This window comes from Hemitrygon akajei, chromosome 21, assembly GCF_048418815.1.
Source record: "Hemitrygon akajei chromosome 21, sHemAka1.3, whole genome shotgun sequence".
NCBI classification, from domain to species: Eukaryota; Metazoa; Chordata; class Chondrichthyes; order Myliobatiformes; family Dasyatidae; genus Hemitrygon; species Hemitrygon akajei.
In genome coordinates, this window is record NC_133144.1 from 57,245,912 (window position 1) to 57,265,120 (window position 19,209).

Consider the following 19,209-nt stretch of genomic DNA (forward strand, 5'->3'; position numbering starts at 1 on the left):
CTAACAGAATGGAAATTTTCAGCAAGGTCAGCATTGATTCTTCTCAACTTGTGACAGCAGGATCTCAATCCACTTAATCATTCTCCATTCAGCATCCACACCATCCCAGGAATTGTTGTAATCTATTAGAAATTAATCCTTCCTGAAAGGGGGAGACAAGGTCGATACACGATCTCTCAGAAGCAGGTTTAATAGGGGCCCTACACAATTGGAGCAAGATTTCTCTATATTCTTGTTCAACCCTTTCAGCAATGGAGTATTTTCCAGTTATTTTCCGAATTGTTTCCTGAATCTTGGAGTCTAAACTTCAAATGCACCATTAACACGAGGGATTCTGCAGATGCTGGAAATCCAGAGCAATGCACACAAAGTGCTGAAGGAACTCAACAGGTCTGCAGCGTCTGTGGAACAGAATAAAGAGTTGAAGTTTCAGGCCAAGACCCTTCATCAAGACTGGAAGAGGCCTGAATAGGAAGTTGGGTGGAAGGGAAGGTGAACAAGCTAGTAGATGATGGGTGCATCCAGGAGAGAAGGAAGGTAGGATGCGTCGCTTGCTTTGGAGGTGTGCGTGGGTAGGTGGGTGTCACCATACTTTGGCAGCAACATAGCATGCCCACAATTTACTAACCCTAATCTGTACGGCTTTTTGGAATGTGGGAAGAAACTGGAGCACCCAGAGGAAACTGTGATGCTAACCACTAGGCTACTGTGATGCCCCATCTCTTGTGTTCTTGTGTTAATGTGGCGAATGCAGCAGCCTGTATTCACCCAGTGCACTTCAGTATTCTGCACAGTTGGTACCTGCTCTGGTTCTCCTGAACCACATTCTCAGTACATTCAGACAATTGGATTTCATGGTTAATGAGACAAAGGATCTAAACGCAAAAGAAGAAATCCTATTATGGAAACCTGTATTAAAACCAAAAAATTGCTAAAAACACTATTGTAAGTCAGGAGTCCTTCGAAGATAGGCACTTATCGGTTAGGTATTATCTAGAGAGAGCAAAACTGAGTTCTCTCCCTCATCCTCTTCCTCTATTCCCCACTCTGACTTTGACCTCTTCTCACCTGCCTATCACTTCCCCTCGGGTCCCCTCCTCCCCTTTCTCCTAGAATCCAATCAGATTCTTTCTTCTCCAGCCCTTGACCTTTCCCACCCACCTGGTTTCACCTATCACCTTACAGTCATCCCCTCCCATCTTTTAATCTGGCATCTTCCCCCTTCCTTTTCAGTCCTGAAGAAGCGTCTCAGCCCAAAACATCGACTATTCATTTCCGTAGATGCTGCCCGACCTGAATTCCTCCAGCATTTCATATGTGTTGCTTTGGATTTCCAGAATCTGCAGAATTTCTTGTGTTTGTATAACTGAATCAATGTTATGATGGATGAACTTGTATTAGGACAGACCAGATCAGACCAAAATTCTTCAGAAAATGTGGTTCTTTAGGCATACTGGAGTGATATTTTGGGTGAAATGGAAAAGATTCTGAAGATGGAGCTTGAACTGGACCCAGTGTCTTTTCTCTTAGGCTTACTCAGCAGTCATATTATTAATGCACATCAGAAAAGACTTTTTAACATCCTGACTTTTTGTACGAGGAAGAACATTTTACTTTGTTGGATATCCGATAAGGCCCCTGGTCTTTTTGGTTGGCGTAAATTAATCATGGAATACATTCCTTTTGGACTTTTTGACATGTATGGTATACTCAAAAATAAATAATTTTCATAAAACATGGCTACCTTTTCTGCAGTATGTAGATGCAAACCTGTCTGCTATACTAATAAGGGCTTTTGTATAGGATGTTGTGGTGATGTCTATATTTTGATGGAATGTTCTGATAGCTGATATCTGTGAGGGGAAGAAATGTAAATGTAAGTGTATCTGGAAGTTGAAAGTTTTGTTATGCTGAGCAAAAAAAAACGTGGTCTTGCTTTTCACGAGGAAATCTGCAGATGCTGGAAATTCAAGCAACACACACAAAATGCTGGTGGAACGCAGCAGGCCAGGCAGCATCTATAGGAAGAAACACTGTCGACGTTTCGGGCCGAGAGCCTTCGTCAGGACTAACTGAAAGAAAAGATAGCAAGAGATTTGAAAGTAGGAGGGGGAGGGGGAAATGCGAAATGATAGGAAAAGACAGGTGGGGGAGGGACGAAGCTAAGAGCTGGAAAGTTGAATGGCAAAAGGGATACAGAGCTGGAGAGGGGAAAGGATCATGGGACGGGAGGCCTAGGGAGAAATAAAGGGGGAGGGGAGCACCAGAGGGAGATGGAGAACAGGCAGAGTGATGGGCAAAGAGAGAGAAAAAAAAGGAGGGTAGAAAAAAACTAAATATGTCAGGGATGGAATAAGAAGGGGAGGAGGGGCATTAACAGAAGTTAGAGAAGTCAATGTTCATGCCATCAGGTTGGAGGCTACCCAGCTGGTATATAAGGTGTTGTTCTTCTAACCTGAGTGTGGCTTCATCTTGACAGTAGAGGCCATGGATAGACATATCAGAATGGGAATGGGACGTGGAATTAAAATGTGTGGCCACTGGGAGATCCTGCATTCTCTGGCGGACAGAGTGGTCTTGCTTTTGCTGCCCTTGAGGTCGGTTTTAACTGGTCACCAATACTCATGTCTGTGGATTGACAGAAGATGGCGATGTTGAGCACGTAAAAGACACTTTGCACCTCTGTTCTAGGATCATTACCTGTTCTTTAGCAGCAAACTTCCAAATGTCTCACCAAATGTATTTCCAGATTGTGTCCTTCTGAGGGTAGTCTGGTAACACACGAGGTTCATCTCGTTATGGATGTGCAACTCTGAAAGAAATAGCAGTGCTGTAATTGTATCTATTATTGCCTGTGGCAAGGCAGAAAGCTGTGAAGATTGTTGGAAATGACTGAAAATACATACAGTACTGTGCAAAAGTCTTATATATAGCTAGGATGCTGAAGACTTTTGCACAGAGCTGTATATTATGTCTTTACAGTTACCAGATAACACTTAATATTACTGAGCTGGATTGATTAGCATCCATCTGTCTCGAAGGACACTGGGTGATGATGATTATCATCACAGGCCTGAGTGGAAGGTATGGAGATCCTGAGATGCCCAGTCATCAAGATCCCCCTCTCAGCCTCACCAATGTAGTCCGAAGGAAAGCTTATGAAGAATTACGTTTGACACCAGCTTGGCTGCAGGAGCTGCCGGAAGGATGTTCAATGACATCCAGCCGCCTCAGGGGCTCCACAGATTTGCTGTCTGGGTTTACTCCCATAGCCTTCGTCTCTCCCGGGGCTGCCCACAAGGCAGCAGGGCTACGACTTACCCATTGCTGGGGATCTGGTTCATGAGCACCAAGTCAAAGTCCGAGGTCTGCGAGTCTGAGTCTGCTGGAAGCTAGAGACCTGTCCTGGGTGTAGAGTGTGAATGTGTGTGTAACGGAGGAGCGGGGCTTGTTTTGCTGTTGTTGTTTAGCTGCTTGCTGTTGTCTGTGCTGTCCTGCTGAGTTATGTTGGCAACGGTGTGTGTGGCGACATTTATGGGCTGCCCTCAGCACATCATCAGGTATGTTGGTTATTGGTGCAAGTGACAGATCTTATTGTATGTTTCAATATACTTATGATAAAGGAACTTGAAATTTGATTGCTTGATCACCATTTTTGATACTTGAATTTGAAAGAAGACACTAGAAACAACAGATGCTGGAATCTGGTGAAACACGTAAGATCTTGAAATAACGCAGTGGGTCAGGCAGCATCTGTGGAGGGAAATGGGTATTCAACACTTGATTGAGACCCCTCTGCTTCCCTAGGTCCCGCCTGACCCACTGAGTTCCCCCAGCTTCTTGTGCACTGCACGTGAATTTCAATTCCTGGCAATGTATTCTTGCCCATTTTCATCCCCAGTACGACTTCAGCTACTGCCACCCTCATCTGTGATGTAAATACTCTTAGATCCAGCTAATTCACTGGCCACCTGGTTATAGTCCCAGCTTGTATTTTTAAATTTCTGTTCATATAAAATTCAGCTCCCCATGTTCTGACTCCATCTTGCTTTTCATCGACTCCTAGGCTCTGAGAACAAAAGTTTTCTGCCACTGTCGTTCTCTTATCACTTACTCCACTCTTTTTATATTGAACTTGCAGTCATTTGTTGTATGTGTTACTGCAGAATGTAACTTAATATTTAATTATGTCTCCCATTTCCCTTGTGAAGCAACTGCAGATTTGTTAAAGGTGTAATATAAGAAGATATCGCTATTGTTGGCTTTAATTCTGCTACTCATGAAGTGCAGAGGGCCAATCTGAAAATCTGAACCTGTAACACAGTATTGACATAAAAATGAGATTCTGCAGATGCTGGAAATCCAGAGCAACACACCCAAACTGCAGGAGGACTCAGGGGATCAGGTAGCATCTATAGAGAGGAATAAAGAGCCGATGTTTTGGACAGAGACCCTTAGTCCTGATGAAGGATCTTGGCCCGAAATATTGGCTCTTTATTCCTCTCTATAGATGCTGCCTGACCTGCTGCGTTCCTCCAGTATTTTGTGTGTGTAGCACAGTTTGTACAGTCTGATATTAAACAGATGATTTCATTTCATAAGGACAGTATAACTGTCTGATTTGGAAATTAACTTGTCACAGTGGCTCTCTTTAAAGATGGAAATTCCGTGCCAATAAAGATTTCATTAGTGGAACACTAATTGCAGACAAGAAAAATGCATGCATTTATCTCAAGTGTTTTCTCTGCTGCAGGTGACAGAGTTTCTATTGAGCCTGGTGTCCCAAGAGAAAATTGTGAGTTTTGCAAAGTTGGACGTTACAACCTCTCTCCGACAATTTTTTTCTGCGCCACACCTCCTGATGACGGCAATCTTTGTCGGTACTATGTCCACAATGCCAATTACTGTTACAAGTGAGTTGCCTATGATTATTTAGTTGATTGTCCTTGGTAATTTCAGAATCACTGGGGTTAAGAATGGGAAATAAAGGCTCATCACCTTCCAGTTCTGGCACTAGTATGTGTGCATGGGTAAATATGAGTCGAGGACAAGATTAACGTTGTCCATTGGCTGAGAGCACTGACTTGCTCATGTTAAAGATTCATTAAGATTTAAGAATAAGTTTCAAGTTAATAATCTCTATTGTTTAAGTTTCAAATAAACTTATTAGTCATCCAAAAGTTGAACTAAGCAATATACAGTGGCCACTCCTGCACATAATAAAGTAGCAGCTGACTGCACCTTATGGTTCTGCTGCTGTAACCCATCTGCCTCATGGTTCAAAGTGTTGTGTGTTCAGAGAAGCTGTTCTGTACACCACTTTGTGATTATTAGAGTTACTGTCACCTTCCTGTCAGCTTGAACCAGTCCAGAATCAGAATCAGGTTTATTATCACCGGCATGTGATGTGAAATTTGTTAACTTAGCAGCAGCAGTACAATGCAATACATAATCTAGCAGAGAGAAAAAAATGATAAATAAAAATTTTAAAAATAATAAGTGAATCAATTACGGTATATGTATATTGAATAGATTTTTTTAAATGTGCAAAAACAGAAGTACTGTATATTTTAAAAAAGTGAGGTAGTGTCCAAAGGTTCAATGTCCATTTAGGAATCAGATGGCAGAGGGGAAGAAGCTGTTCCTGAATCACTGAGTGTGTGCCTTCAGGCTTCTGTACCTCCTACCTGATGGTAACAGTGAGAAAAGGGCAAGTCCCGGGTGCTGGAGGTCCTTAATAATGGACGCTGCCTTTCTGAGACACTGCTCCCTAAAGATGTCATGGGTACTTTGTAGGCTAGTGCCCAAGATGGAGCTGACTAGATTTATAACCTCCTACAGCTTCTTTCGGTCCTGTGCAGTAGCCCCTCTGTACCAGACAGTAATGCAGCCTGTCAGAATGCTCTCCACGGTACAACTATAGAACTTTTGAGTGTATTTGTTGACATGCCAAATCTATTCAAACTCCTAATAAAGTATAGCTGCTGTCTTGCCTTCTTTAAAACTACATTGATATGTTGGGCCAGGTTCGATCCTCAGAGATCTTGACATTCAGGAACTTGAAACTGCTCACTGTCTCCACTTCTGAACCCTCTATGAGGATTGGTATGTGTTCCTTCGTCTTACCCTTCCTGAAGTCCACAATCAGCTCTTTTGTCTTACTGACATTGAGTTCCAGGTTATTGTTGCAGCACCACTCCACTGGTTGGCATATCTCACTCCTGTACGTCCTCTCATCACCACCTGAGATTCTACCAACAATAGTTGTATCGTCAGCAAATTTGTAGATGGCATTTGAGCTATGCCTAGCCACACTGTCATGTATATACAGAGAGTAGAGCAGTGGGCTAAGTACACACCCCTGAGGTGCGCCAGTGTTGATCATCAGCGAGGAGGATATATTATCACCAACCCACACAGTTTGTGGTCTTCCAGTTAGGAAGTCGAGAATCCAATTGCAGAGGGAGGTACAGAGGCCCAGGTTCTGAAACTTCTCAATCAGGATTGCGGGAATGATGGTATTAAATGCTGAACTATAGTTGATGAACAGCATCCTGACGTAGGTGTTTGTGTTGTCCAAGTGGTCTAAAGCCGGGTGGAGAGCCATTGAGATCGCGTCTGCCATTGACCTATTGTGGCGATAGGCAAATTGCAATGAGTCCAGATCCTTGCTGAGGCAGGAGTTCCGTCTAGTCATGACCAACCTCTCAAAGCATTTCATCACTGTCGATGTGAATGCTACAGGGCGATAGTCATTAAGGCAGCCCACATTATTCTTTTTAGGCACTGGTATAATTGTTGCCTTTTTGAAGCAAGTGGGAACTTCCGCCTCTAGCCGTGAGAGGTTGAAAATGTCCTTGAATACCCCCGCTAGTTGGTTGGCACAGGTTTTCACAGCCTTGCCAGGTACTCCATCGGGACCTTCCACCTTGCAAGAGTTCACTCTCTTTAGAGACAGCTTAACATTGGCCTCTGAGACAGAGATCACAGGGTCATCAGGTGCAGTAGGGATCTTCACAGCTGTAGTTGTGTTCTTCCTTTCAAAGCATTGAAGGTGTTGAGTTCATCTGGTAGTGAAGCATTGCTGCCATTCATGCTATTGGGTTTCGCTTTGTAGGAAGTAATGTCTTGCAGTCTATGCCAGAGTTGCTGTGCATCCAATGTCACCTCCAACCTCATTCAAAATTGTCTCTTTGACCTTGAAATAGCCCTCTGCAAATCATACCTGGTTTTCTGGTACAGGCCTGAGTCGCCAGACTTGAATGCCACAGATCTAGCCTTCAGCAGATGACGTACCTCCTGGTTCCTCCACGGCTTTTGGTTTAGGAATGTACAGTAAGTCTTTGTAGACACACACTCATCCACATAGATTTTAATGAAGTCAGTAACAACTGCAGCATGCTCATCCAGGTTTGAAGATGAATCCCTGAATACCATCCAGTCGACCGATTCAAAGCAGTCCTGTAGGCGCTCTTGTGCTTCCCTTGTCCAAACCTTCTTGGTCCTCACTGCTGGTGCTGCAGTCTTCAGTCTCTGCCTATACGCAGGGAGTAGAAGTGCAGCCAGGTTATCAGACTTCCCAAAGTGAGGGCGTGGAATAGCACAGTAGGCATTCTTGATGGTGGTGTTACAATGGTCTAGTGTGTTCTTTCCTCTGGTATTGCAAGTGATCTGGTGATCGTAATTGCTTAGTGAGCCACTAAGCCATTCTCCTCTGACCTATCTCATTAACAAGGCATTTTCACCCACAGAGCTGCCACTCACTGGATGCTTTTTGTTTCTTGCACCATTCTTTGTAAAGAATGCTGTGCGTGAAAATCCCAGGAAATCAGCAGTTTCTGAAATACTCAAGCTATCCTGTCTAGCACTAATAATCATTCCATGGCCAAAGTCACTTAGATCATATTTCTTCCTCATTCTGATATTTGATCTGAACAACAACTGAACCTCATAACCATGTCTACATACTTTGATGCATTGATTGCTGCCACTTGATCAGCTGACTAGACATTTGCATTAATGAGCAGGTATACAGGTGCTAATTAACTGGTCACTAAGCATATATTAAAGAAGCAGTACTATTCAAAATACATAGGAAGAATATGGGTAAATAATTGATTCAAGATTACCTGTTATTGAGATTGATATTAAATAGAAGAGACATACTATGGGAACTGAGAATTGCTCATGGGGAATGTGATGCAACTATTGCAAAATACCCTTAAAGTCACATTTTCTAGTGAATTCCAATCCATTTAGCAACACTTGAAATAAGGCAGAAACAAATAAACCATTCGGAACAAGAAGGCAGTGGGAGAGGATCTAAGGATTTCCAGCGGGAAGACATTTTGAGTTCTCAGGGGAAGAGAGAGGCCAGACTGCGCAGGTGTGTGATGTCAGCCAGTTGAGCGTGAACAGTTTATAAAGAAGGCAGCCATATCCAGTGGGCAGCGTTGGGAGCGGTCAGCAGAGTGAAAGGGCTTTGGCTCAATGGGTTTCGGCGGTAACAGGACGAGGTGAGGCAGTTGTTGATTGCAAAAGGAGGTAGTATGTGTGTGAGGCCAGTTTTCTGTGGTCAGTGTCAGATGTGGGAGGTCCTGGAGTCTCCCGGTGTCCCGGACGGCCACATCTACACCCGGTGCATCGAGATGCAACTCCTAAGGGACTGTGTTAGGGAACTGGAGCTGTAGCTCGATGACCTTCGTCTGGTCAGGGAGAGTGAGGAGGTGATAGAGAGGAGTTATAGGCAGGTGGTCACACCGGGGCCATGGGAGACAGACAAGTGGGTCACAGGCAGGAGGGGGAAGGGGAAGAGTCAGGTACTAGAGAGTACCCCTGTGGCTGTAGCCCTTGACAATAAGTACTCCTGTTTGAGTACTGTTGGGGGGGGGGGGGGGACAGGCTACCTGGGGGAAGCGACAGTGGCCGTGCCTCTGGCACAGAGTCTGGCCCTGTGGCTCAGAAGGGTAGGGAAAGGAAGAGGAAGGCAGTAGTCATAGGGGACTCTATAGTCAGGGGTTCAGACAGGCGATTCTGTGGATGCAGGAAAGAAACTCGGATGGTAGTTTTCCTCCCAGGTGCCAGGGTCCGGGATGTTTCTGATCGTGTCCAAGATATCCTGCGGTGGGAGGGAGAACAGCCAGAGGTCGTGGTACATATTGGTACCAATGACATAGGTAGGAAAAAGGAAGAGGTCCTGAAAGAAGACTACAGGGAGCTAGGAAGGAAGTTGAAAAGCAGGACCTCAAAGGTAGTAATCTCGGGATTACTGCCTGTGCCACACAGCAGTGAGTATAGGAATAGAATGAGGTGGAGGATAAATGCACGGCTGAGGGATTGGAGCAGGGGGCAAGGATTCAGATTTCTGGATCATTGGGACCTCTTTTGGGGTGGGTATGACCTGTACAAAAAGTACGGGTTGCACTTGAATCCCAGGGGGACCAATATCCTGGCAGGCTGGTTTGATAGAGCTGTTGGGGAGGGTTTTAACTAGTTTGGCAGGGGGGTGGGAATCAGAATGTGAGTGCAGGGATTAAGGTAGAAGAACAAGGGCATGATGCTAAGAGTTCTGAGTTGATGAGGAAGGACAGGCAGGGGACAGAACATAATTGTAGCCAGTTAAAGGGGTTGAAATGTGTCTATTTCAATGCTAGGAGTATTAGGAACAAGGAGGATGAACTTAGAGCATGGATTAGTACGTGGAACTACGATGTTGTGGCCGTTACTGAAACTTGGTTGGAGGAAGGGCAGGGTTGGATGATGTAGGTCCTGGGGTTCAGGTTTTAAAAGGAATAGGATGGGAGGTAGTGGCATTGCTGGTCAGGGATAGTATCACGGCTATAGAAAGTGAGGACGCTGCAGAAGGAGTGTTCACGGAGTCAGTCTGGGTGGAAGTCAGAAATAGGAAGGGATCAATCACTGTGCTGGGAGTAGTTTATAGGCCCCCAAATAGCCCTCGGGACACCGAGGAGCAGATAAGCGGGCAGATTTTAGAATGGTGCAGGAAATACAGGGTAGTAGTTATGGGTGATTTCAACTTCCCTCATATTGACTGGCATCTCCTGAGTGCAAGGGGGATAGATGGGGCTGAATTTATCAGGTGTGTTCAAGAAGGATCCCTGACACAGTCTGTGGACCGGCCGACGAGAGGAGAGGCTATACTTGATCTAGTTCTGGGTAATGAACCTGGTCAGGTGACAGACCTCTTGGTGGGGGAGCATTTTGGTGAGAGTGACCACAACTCCCTTAGCTTCAGCATAGCTATGGAAAGGGATAAAATCAAAGGAAATGGTAAAGTGCTAACTGGGGAAGGGCTAATTTTGAAGGGATGAGGCAGGAACTAGCGAGAGTAAATTGGAAACAGATGTTCAAAGGGGAAGGCACAGAAGTATTGTGGGAGAAGTTTAGGGACCACTTGAGCTGGGTTCAGGATAGGTTTGTCCCACTGAGGCAAGGAAAAAATGGTAGGAAAAGGGAACCGTGGCTGACAAAACATGTGAGGCAACTCGTCAAGAGGAAAAAGGAAGCATATGTTAGATATAAGAAGCAGGAAGTAGGAGGGGATTATGAGAAATATAGGGTAGCCAGGAAAGAGCTAAAGAAAGGACTTAGGAGAGCTCAAAGGGTGCATGAGAAGGCCTTGGCATGTAGGATTAAGGAGAACCCCAAGGTGTTCTATGCATATGTGAAGAATAGGAGGATGACGAGAACAAAGGTGGGACCACTAAAGGATAAAGAGGGCAACATGTGCCTGGAAGCGGAGGAGGTTGGGGAGGTCATAAATGAATACTTTGCTTCAGTATTCACAAGTGAAAAGGATCGTGATCAGGATGAGGTCCAAGTAAAACGGGCCTGTGTGCTGGACAATGTGGAGATTAAGGAAGAAGTAGTGCTGGAGCTTCTTAAAAACATTAAGATTGATAAATCCCCAGGGCCGGATATGATACACCCCAGGTTGTTGTGGGAGTTGAGAAGAGATCGCAGGAGCATTAGCTACGATCTTTGAATCCTCTTTGGCTGCAGGGAAAGTGCCGGAGGACTGGAGAATGGCAAATGTAGTTCCCTTGTTTAAAAAAGGTAATAGGGAGAAACTTGGGAACTATAGACCGGTGAGTCTTACGTCGGTGGTATGCAAACTACTAGAAAGGATTCTTAAGGATAGGATCTACGAGCATTTGGAGAAGTACAGTCTACTCATGGATAGTCAACATGGCTTTGTGAAGGGAAGATTGTGCCTCACGAGCCTGATTGAGTTTTTTGAAGAGGTAACAAAAGAAATTGATGAGGGTAGGGCAGTGGATGTGGTCTACATGGACTTTAGCAAAACATTTGACAAGGTCCCTCATGAGAGACTCATCCAGAAAGTCATGAGGCATGGGATAAGTGGAACCTTGGCTGTTTGGATAAAAAATTGGCTTAAAGGAAGAAAGCAGAGGGTAGTTGTGGAAGTCAAGTATTCTGCCTGGAGGTCGGTGACTAGTGGAGTGCCACAGGGATCTATCCTGGGACCCCTCCTATTTGTGATTTTTATAAATGACCTGGATGTGGAGGCGGAAGGATGGGTGAGTAAGTTTGTGGATGACACGAAGATTGGAGGAGTTGTGGATGGAGCTGTAGGTTGTCGAAGGTTACAAGAGGATATAGACACGCTGCAGAGTTGGGCAGAAAAATGGCAGATGGAGTCCAATCAGGACAAGTGTGAGGTGATGCATTTTGGAAGGACAAACCAGAAGACTGAGTACAGGATTAATGGTCAGTTACTTAAGAGTGTGGATGAACAAAGGGACCTTGGGGTTCAAATCCATACATCCCTCAAGGTCGCTGCACATGTTGATAGGGTAGTTAAGAAGGCCTATGGGATGCTAGGCTTCATTAACAGGGGGATTGAGTTCAAGAGTAGCAAGGTCATGTTGCAACTCTACAAATCTCTGGTGAGACCACACATAGAGTATTGTATTCAATTCTGGTCACCTCATTATAGGAAGGATGTGGAAGCTATGGAGTGGGTGCAGAGGAGATTTACCAGGATGTTGCCTGGTTTGGAGAACAAGTCATATGAAGCAAGGTTAGCAGAGCTGGGACTTTTCTCTTTGGAGCGTAGAAGAATGAGAGGGGACTTGATAGAGGTTTACAATATTATGAGAGGCATAGATAGGATGGATAGTCAGTACCTGTTTCCCAGGGCACCAATAGCAAACACCAGAGGGCATAGGTACAAAATTAAGGGAGGGAAGTTTAGGGGAGACATCAGGAGTGTTTTTTACACAGAGGGTTGTGAGTGCCTGGAATGACTTGCCAGGGATGGTAGTGGAGGCTAAAACATTAGGGGTATTTAAGAGCCTCTTGGACAGGCACATGGATGAAAGAAAAATGGAGGGTTATGGGGTAGTGTGGGTTTAGTACTTTTTTTAAAGGATTATATGGGTTGGCACAACATGGAGGGCTGAAGGGCCTGTACTGTGCTGTAGTGTTCTATGGTTCTATGGTTCTATTCCAATACTTGGAGATAGGGCATGAGACAGGCCCCTCCTGCATAGCCCAGCAGCCCATCTATTTGATGATGATAACTAGTTCTTCATTTGCAAAAATCAGGAGGGAAAACTCCATCGCTGTAGGACTTTTCTTCTTGCCTGTGCTACATAGGTTTAGAACGAGGTTTGGTACATGTGGACAAAATCCACTCTTTAGGCAAGGAGGTGTTCCACAATGGTACAGTGAACTGTGATGATTGCAGTGGCCATGAGGCTGTATAATGAGTATGGGAGTATTAGACTGCCTGGCAAGGCTAACGAGTCCCATCCACCTGGGTTTGGGATCACATTTGTCCTTCTCCTCCGCTGGCTGCCAATGAAGGCTGATGAGCCCAGCCTGCCCACCCAGTTATTCCGCTGAACACTCAGTTGCGCCATGGCGTAGCGTTGCTATGGGCACGGTAGTGTAGGAGAGATCAAATGTGAATGACCTGCACGGCAAGCCTATCAGTGGTCCTGTGGTGATCACTACACCCGGAAAGGAGAGGCTGTGGAAGACACTTCACCTTCCCTAAGTGAGCAGGATGTCCAGCCCAGGACTCACCCATCCCCTACCTACATATATAACCCCAAACTAATCACAGGGCAATTTACAATGACCAATTAACCTACTAAATAGTACACCTTTGGAATGTGGGAGGAAACTGGAGCACCTGGAAGAAATCAAAATGTTCACAGGGAGGAATGTGCGAGGTCCTTACAGGCAACATTGGAATTGAACTCCGACCTGTGACCCCAGCTGTAATAGCATCACACTAACTGCTATGCTGCCATGGCATCCTAATAGGTAATTATTAAAGCTACAGGATTTCCAGATCCTTCCCTACCTCTTTCCCCAATGCTCCATAATAAATTTCCCCCTTAAGCAATGACTGAATCTGTGCTTCCTTTTGCAGGCGGTGAATCCAGTAATTATTCTATGTCAACACGAGTGAATCTGCAGATGCTGGAAATAAATAAAAAACACAAATTGCTGGCAGAACTCAGCAGGCCAGACTGCATCTATGGGAGGAAGTAGTGACGACGTTTTGGGCCGAAATCCTTCATCAGGGGTCATGATGAAGGGTTTCGGCCCGAAACGTCGTTATTACCTCCTCCCATAGATGCTGTCTGGCCTGCTGAGTTCTGCCAGCATTTTGTGTTTTTTAATTATTCCATGTCACCATGGTTTGTTTTGCCAATCATAGTACACCTGTGTTTCAGCACTTTCCAGCAACAGAGAACAGCTTATGTTTATTCACCCCGACTTGATCCTTGATAAGTTTATATATTCCTAGCAAAATATAGTGTGTTGTACTCTTTCACTGTTTAGAAAGCCAAGATCACTTGGGCATATTTTTAAAATTGCATATTCGACCTGCCGTCTTGATAATCTATGTGCATGCACACCAGGATTTTCATTCCTGCAGCTGCTTTACAATCTGTGCCCTTTCAATTCATGATACAAGTAGCCAAATATGGATTTTCAAGGAGCAACAACTCATTATTGTCTGTGTGCAGTGCCCTGCCCCAGAACATTAGGATAAGAATTAACAATAAGGCAGTAGATATTCAATAGAGTTATAGAGCACTACTACAAAGAAGCAGGAATTTCTGACCATCTAGTTAGTGCTGAACTTATCTTTTTCATCTTATCCCATTAACCTGCACCTGGACCTGTAGCCCTCCATACTCCTCCCGTCCATGAAACTATCCAAACTTCTTTTAAATGTTGAAATTGAACCCGCATTCACCACTTCTGCTGGCAGCTTGTTCCACACTTTTACCACCCTCTAGGTCAGGCATGGGCAAACTACGGCCCACGGGCCATATGCGGCCCGTTAAACTTTTTAATCCGGCCCGCAGAACTTGATGAAATTATATTAATAAACCTTGTTAACACCTCAGATCCATCCTGAGAATCGCCACAACAAAACTAAATCCAGACTTTGATGCGCTGGCTAAAAAGGGAGACCAACAACACTGTTCCCAGTGAAATTAAAAATAAGTTTCTTCGTTGTGTTATGTAAAAAATGCATTTGAAAATATTTTTTTCAATAAGCCTTACATGTTACATGTCATTTCTGTTAAGTGATAGACATGAGTAGTGCGCAGGTGCACGTACGTTCTCAAAATAAAAAATGCGCTCCAGATCAAATAATGCGCTCCGCATACTGGACACTGTCCTGTCCTTGTGCTGGTCATTGTTGAGTTTTGGCACAGGGGACAATTGAATAAGAAGGAGCAGGACAAGTAGACCTGCATCTCCTACCGTTTTTGAAATAAAGACAGTCAGGAGGAGAGTGATGATGATAATATCTTGAAGGATAACAGAATTTTCAGTGCTTTAAAATAATAACTTACTATTAAAAAAAGCTGTATTTTATTCATTTAATTTTCAGTGTTTTAAAAGTCATTTCAATAAATAGCTAAATACCATGGGACTTCAAAGACAGATATTTTGTTGTAATGCATTTGTTCATTTTCAATTGAAATTAAAGCACATGTTTTCTACATATCCCATGATATTTTATTTTCTCTTATGAGGTGTATTACCAAAACACTCCGTCCATCTGCTCCTGGTCCGGCCCCCCTGTCAAATTTTAGAACCCTTTGTGGCCCACAAGTCAAAAAGTTTGCCCACCCCTGCTCTAGGTGAAGAAGTTCCCCCTCATGCTCCCCTTAAAACATTTCACCTATCGCCCTTAACCCATGACCTCTAGTTTTAATCTCACCCAACTTCAATGGAAAAACTCTGCTTGCATTTACCCTATCTTGTTGTTCCTTTCTGTGCTTTGGGGCACCTCGGGCAGCAACCTTACCACTTCTTTAGCATTTTGTCTGTTTTTTTACAAGGCCGAGTTGCTAGCTCAATGCTCGACCCAGCACGGATGTAAATTGTGCAAGGAGACAGTCGGATTCGAACCTGAAACCACCCGTCTTGAAGTTCAGTGTGGATGTTACGACACGACCGACCTATCTATACTGTTCATAATTTTGTATACCTCTATCGAATTGTATACCTCATTCTTCATTGCTCCAGGGAATAAATATTTAACCTTTCCCTATAACTCAGATCCTCAAGTACCGGCAATATCCTTGTAAATTTTCTCTATATTCTTTAAGTACAGAGAATGGATGAGTTAACTGCAGAATTCTTAAAAGTGAAATTTAATCAGTCTATTGACATCGCCTGTTGGGGTTTCATGTTTTTGCTCTGTTTTTGAATATCGTCAAATTGATTTTGAATAAACTTTCAAAGCAATATTAGATGCTGCCTGACTTGCTGAGCTCCCCCAGCATTTTGAGCGTGTTGTTCAAGATTAACCTCATCTTCAGAATCTCATGTGTTTATGTTATATGTACTGTCTTTTTAATTTTAAAGGTATCTTGAAACTATTTTATCATGGTTTATCAACATGACAATGTTCTATTTAATTAACTATTGTTGCCTATAAATATATTTGTGGATAGGGCCTTTCAGTGAATGTATTAAGTATGAAGAGTTAAGAGATGATGTTGCTTGATAGGTTGCTGCTAATATTCTATTCTCTAATGCAATGTCACCCAATGCTAAGCACAAGGATTGACAAGGAAAACTTCATACTAATGATTACGTGTTTTAAGTAAGGGAAGTTTAATGCCTGTCACTTCTCTGTAGGCTTCCTGAATGTGTGAGTTTTGAAGAGGGTACATTGATAGAGCCTCTGTCTGTAGCGATCCATGCCTGTCGTAGAGGTGGGGTAAATGTGAGCCACAAGGTCCTCATCTTGGGTGCGGGTAAGTAGTTTACGTGATTGTTAACCATGAGAGTTTTCATAACGACACACACAAAATGCTGGGGGAACTTAGCAGGCCAGGCAGCATCTATGGAAAAGAATAAACAGTTGATGTTTTGGGCTGAGACCCTTCACTAGGACTGGAAAGAGAGGGGACAATTCAGAGTAAAAGGTTGGGGGGAGGGGAGGAAGAAATACAAGGTGATAGATGAAACTGGCAGGGGGGAGGGGTGAAATAAAGAGCTGGGAAAGAGATAAAGGACTTGAGGAGCAGGAATCTGATAGGAGAGGATAGTAGACCATGGAAGAAAGAGAAGGGGGAGGAGTACCAGAAATTTGAGGTACATTGATCTGAAGAGAAAACGGACTAAAGATTGTAATCTCATTTTGCCAACATACACACACACCCTTCCAAATGAATTGAGAAGGTATTTGAAAAATTTTAGAAGCCACAAAAGCATTAAGACCATAAGATATAGCAGCAGATATAGGAGCCTTTTGGCCAATTGAGTGTACCCTACCATTTCATCATGGCTGATCCAATTTTCCTCTCAGCCTCAATCTCCTCCCTTCATGCCGTGACTAATCAAGAATCTGGGGCCCAGCTGGGTTTGAACATCTGCCTTGAAGTCCAGTATTGATGCCACTATACCACCAGATGGCCCTGGAACTCACTACCTAACTTTATAAGGGATGCAGACTTAGTTAACACTCTTAAACGCCAGCTTAAACCCTATTTATTTAACCTTTCTATTAATGAACATCTTTTATTTTCATACTTAACCCATTGTAAAGTACGTTTGTACTTTGAATTACATTGTTTATATGAAAAGTGCTCTATAAATAGGTTGTTATTATTATTACCTAACTAGCTAGGGGGCAGCATGAGAGTGTGACAGTTATCACAACACTTTACAGTGCCATCTGTAAGATCGGGATTCAATTCTGTCTGTTGTCTGTAAGGAATTTGTATGCTGTCCCTGTGATTGCAGGGTTTTCCTCTGATTTCCTCCCACATTCCAAGGATGTACGGTTGGGGTTCAGGTTAGTTAGGTGTTGGCTTGCTATGTTGTGGGCTGCCCGCAGCACAATCTCTGGACTGTGATGGTCATTGACACAAATGATGCTTTTTATTGTATATTTCAATATTTCAATATACATGTGACAAATAAAGCTAATCTTTTTAAAAAAAAATCTATTAGCTCCTTAAGGTTTTCACAGCCAGGGGAGGTAGTGGAGATAAGCTCCCACTTCCTATTAAATACTTCCAATGGCATGCATCTCAAATAGCCTCTGACAACCATATCGAGTTCCTAGCCTTCATATGTGGCTTAGCTACTAAGCTAAAAGCAGGTTACTGACTCCTTAAAACCAGTCGCTTCAGGCACATGGATCTCCTCTGCCTTTCATCTATACCTACACGTGTGGAAGGCTTCAGAAGTAAACCCTGAGGATACACCTGGAGCTGGAGTCCCTAAAGCAGTCCTACGTTGAGTTCAACACTGACTGGCAACTCCTGTGACACTGCTGATGCATCGGCTGCATAGAGGGGAAGCCTGCTGCACGGACAACAGCTTGCTCTCCATATCGTACTGTCCTGGCTTGCATGTCACATAGACAGCTAGGATACAATAGTCATGGTCGACCCTGACCAGTGGAGGGCCTCAATTAGTCATCTATAGGAACAGAGTTTTTATGTGGTCTAGTTGTAGCTGTGCACTGAATATATACAATGAAATCCTGAAAGAGAGTTACAAATCCTAGTCCTGATGAAATTGTCTTTCCTCAGTCAATTACTCTTGTTCTTTTCCGCAACTATATGGGCAGATGGAGAACCTCACAGTAAAGAAAATCAGTTCTCTCTCTGATCTACCTGTTGTTGTTGAGTGACTTTAGGTGGATTGGATAAGGTTCCTGAATTCAGAAAGTTTACCAGACATAGAATGTGTATTTGAATTAAATATATTTTAGACATAATACTTGTATGATTTGTCTTTTATTTAGGGCCAATTGGACTTATGAATCTGCTTGTCGCCAAGTCAATGGGAGCATGTCCAATTGCTGTTTGTGGTAAGGTTATATATATATAAAATGTTTGTTCAGAGAACTTAGTTAACTGCACAGCCTAGAATTACCCCGTGAACTGAACACCATGCTTAAAGAATATGAATGAATTGGATGAGTGTTTAATGACAATCCAGTAGACTGGTTTTCCAGATTTGAGTTATCTAAATATGATTGTTTGATTTAAACTTGTATCCTCAGGTTATTAGAATGGCTTTTGAGATTTTTTGTTCAGCCATGTACCATCAAAATGCCAAATTTTCTCTTACTTGACCTTTCCCATGCTACCATTTTACTGCTCACAGTGAAGCACTGTGAAGGAGTTCACATACTTATAATGCCTTACAAGCAACATATTGTTGCATTTCTTTTTGCATTTGCTTCTAGTTCTGGTTTTCCTGTTTTAATTTTCTTGGGCTTCTTCAAAGAACACTCTGCAAATAATTGGGATCTTATTGTACACCAGACCTAGTTGGTAACATGGTTCATTACCTTACACAATGGGTAAAAAAAAAACCTGCACTTTGTCTCCACCTGTCTTTGTTCTTGTTTATCACTGAAAATGTGGCATGAGCAGCTCAAAAATGATTTGCATTTTTTTAAAGGTCTTGTTGACCCAGGATATTTTTCAGAAAACACACACAAAATGCTGGTGGAACACAGCAGGCCAGGCAGCATCTATAAGGAGAAGCACTGTCGACGTTTCGGGCCGAGACCCTTCGTCAGGACCCTTATAGATGCTGCCTGGCCTGCTGTGTTCCACCAGCATTTTGTGTGTGTTGTTTGAATTTCCAGCATCTGCAGATTTCCTCGTGTTTATTTTTCAGAAATGAGGCTTGAGATTTTCAAGAGCATTG

At 43.5% G+C, this 19,209-nt stretch overlaps 1 protein-coding gene and 1 long non-coding RNA gene across 2 annotated transcripts in view; one reads left to right on the forward strand and one right to left on the reverse strand.

Moving 5' to 3' along the window:
• The window catches only part of LOC140714337 (uncharacterized), a 122,736-nt gene that overhangs the window by 38,867 nt on the left and 64,660 nt on the right, over nucleotides 1-19,209 (reverse strand). Inside the window, exon 4 of the long non-coding RNA XR_012095862.1 lies at nucleotides 2,701-2,812. This is a non-coding gene — a long non-coding RNA (uncharacterized lncRNA). The remainder of the gene's footprint in view (nucleotides 1-2,700; nucleotides 2,813-19,209) is intronic.
• The window catches only part of LOC140714334 (sorbitol dehydrogenase-like), a 45,961-nt gene that overhangs the window by 10,569 nt on the left and 16,183 nt on the right, over nucleotides 1-19,209 (forward strand). The window contains exons 4-6 of the mRNA XM_073025497.1: nucleotides 4,754-4,913; nucleotides 16,171-16,289; nucleotides 18,293-18,358. Coding sequence (XP_072881598.1) covers nucleotides 4,754-4,913; nucleotides 16,171-16,289; nucleotides 18,293-18,358 — 345 coding nt within the window. The remainder of the gene's footprint in view (nucleotides 1-4,753; nucleotides 4,914-16,170; nucleotides 16,290-18,292; nucleotides 18,359-19,209) is intronic.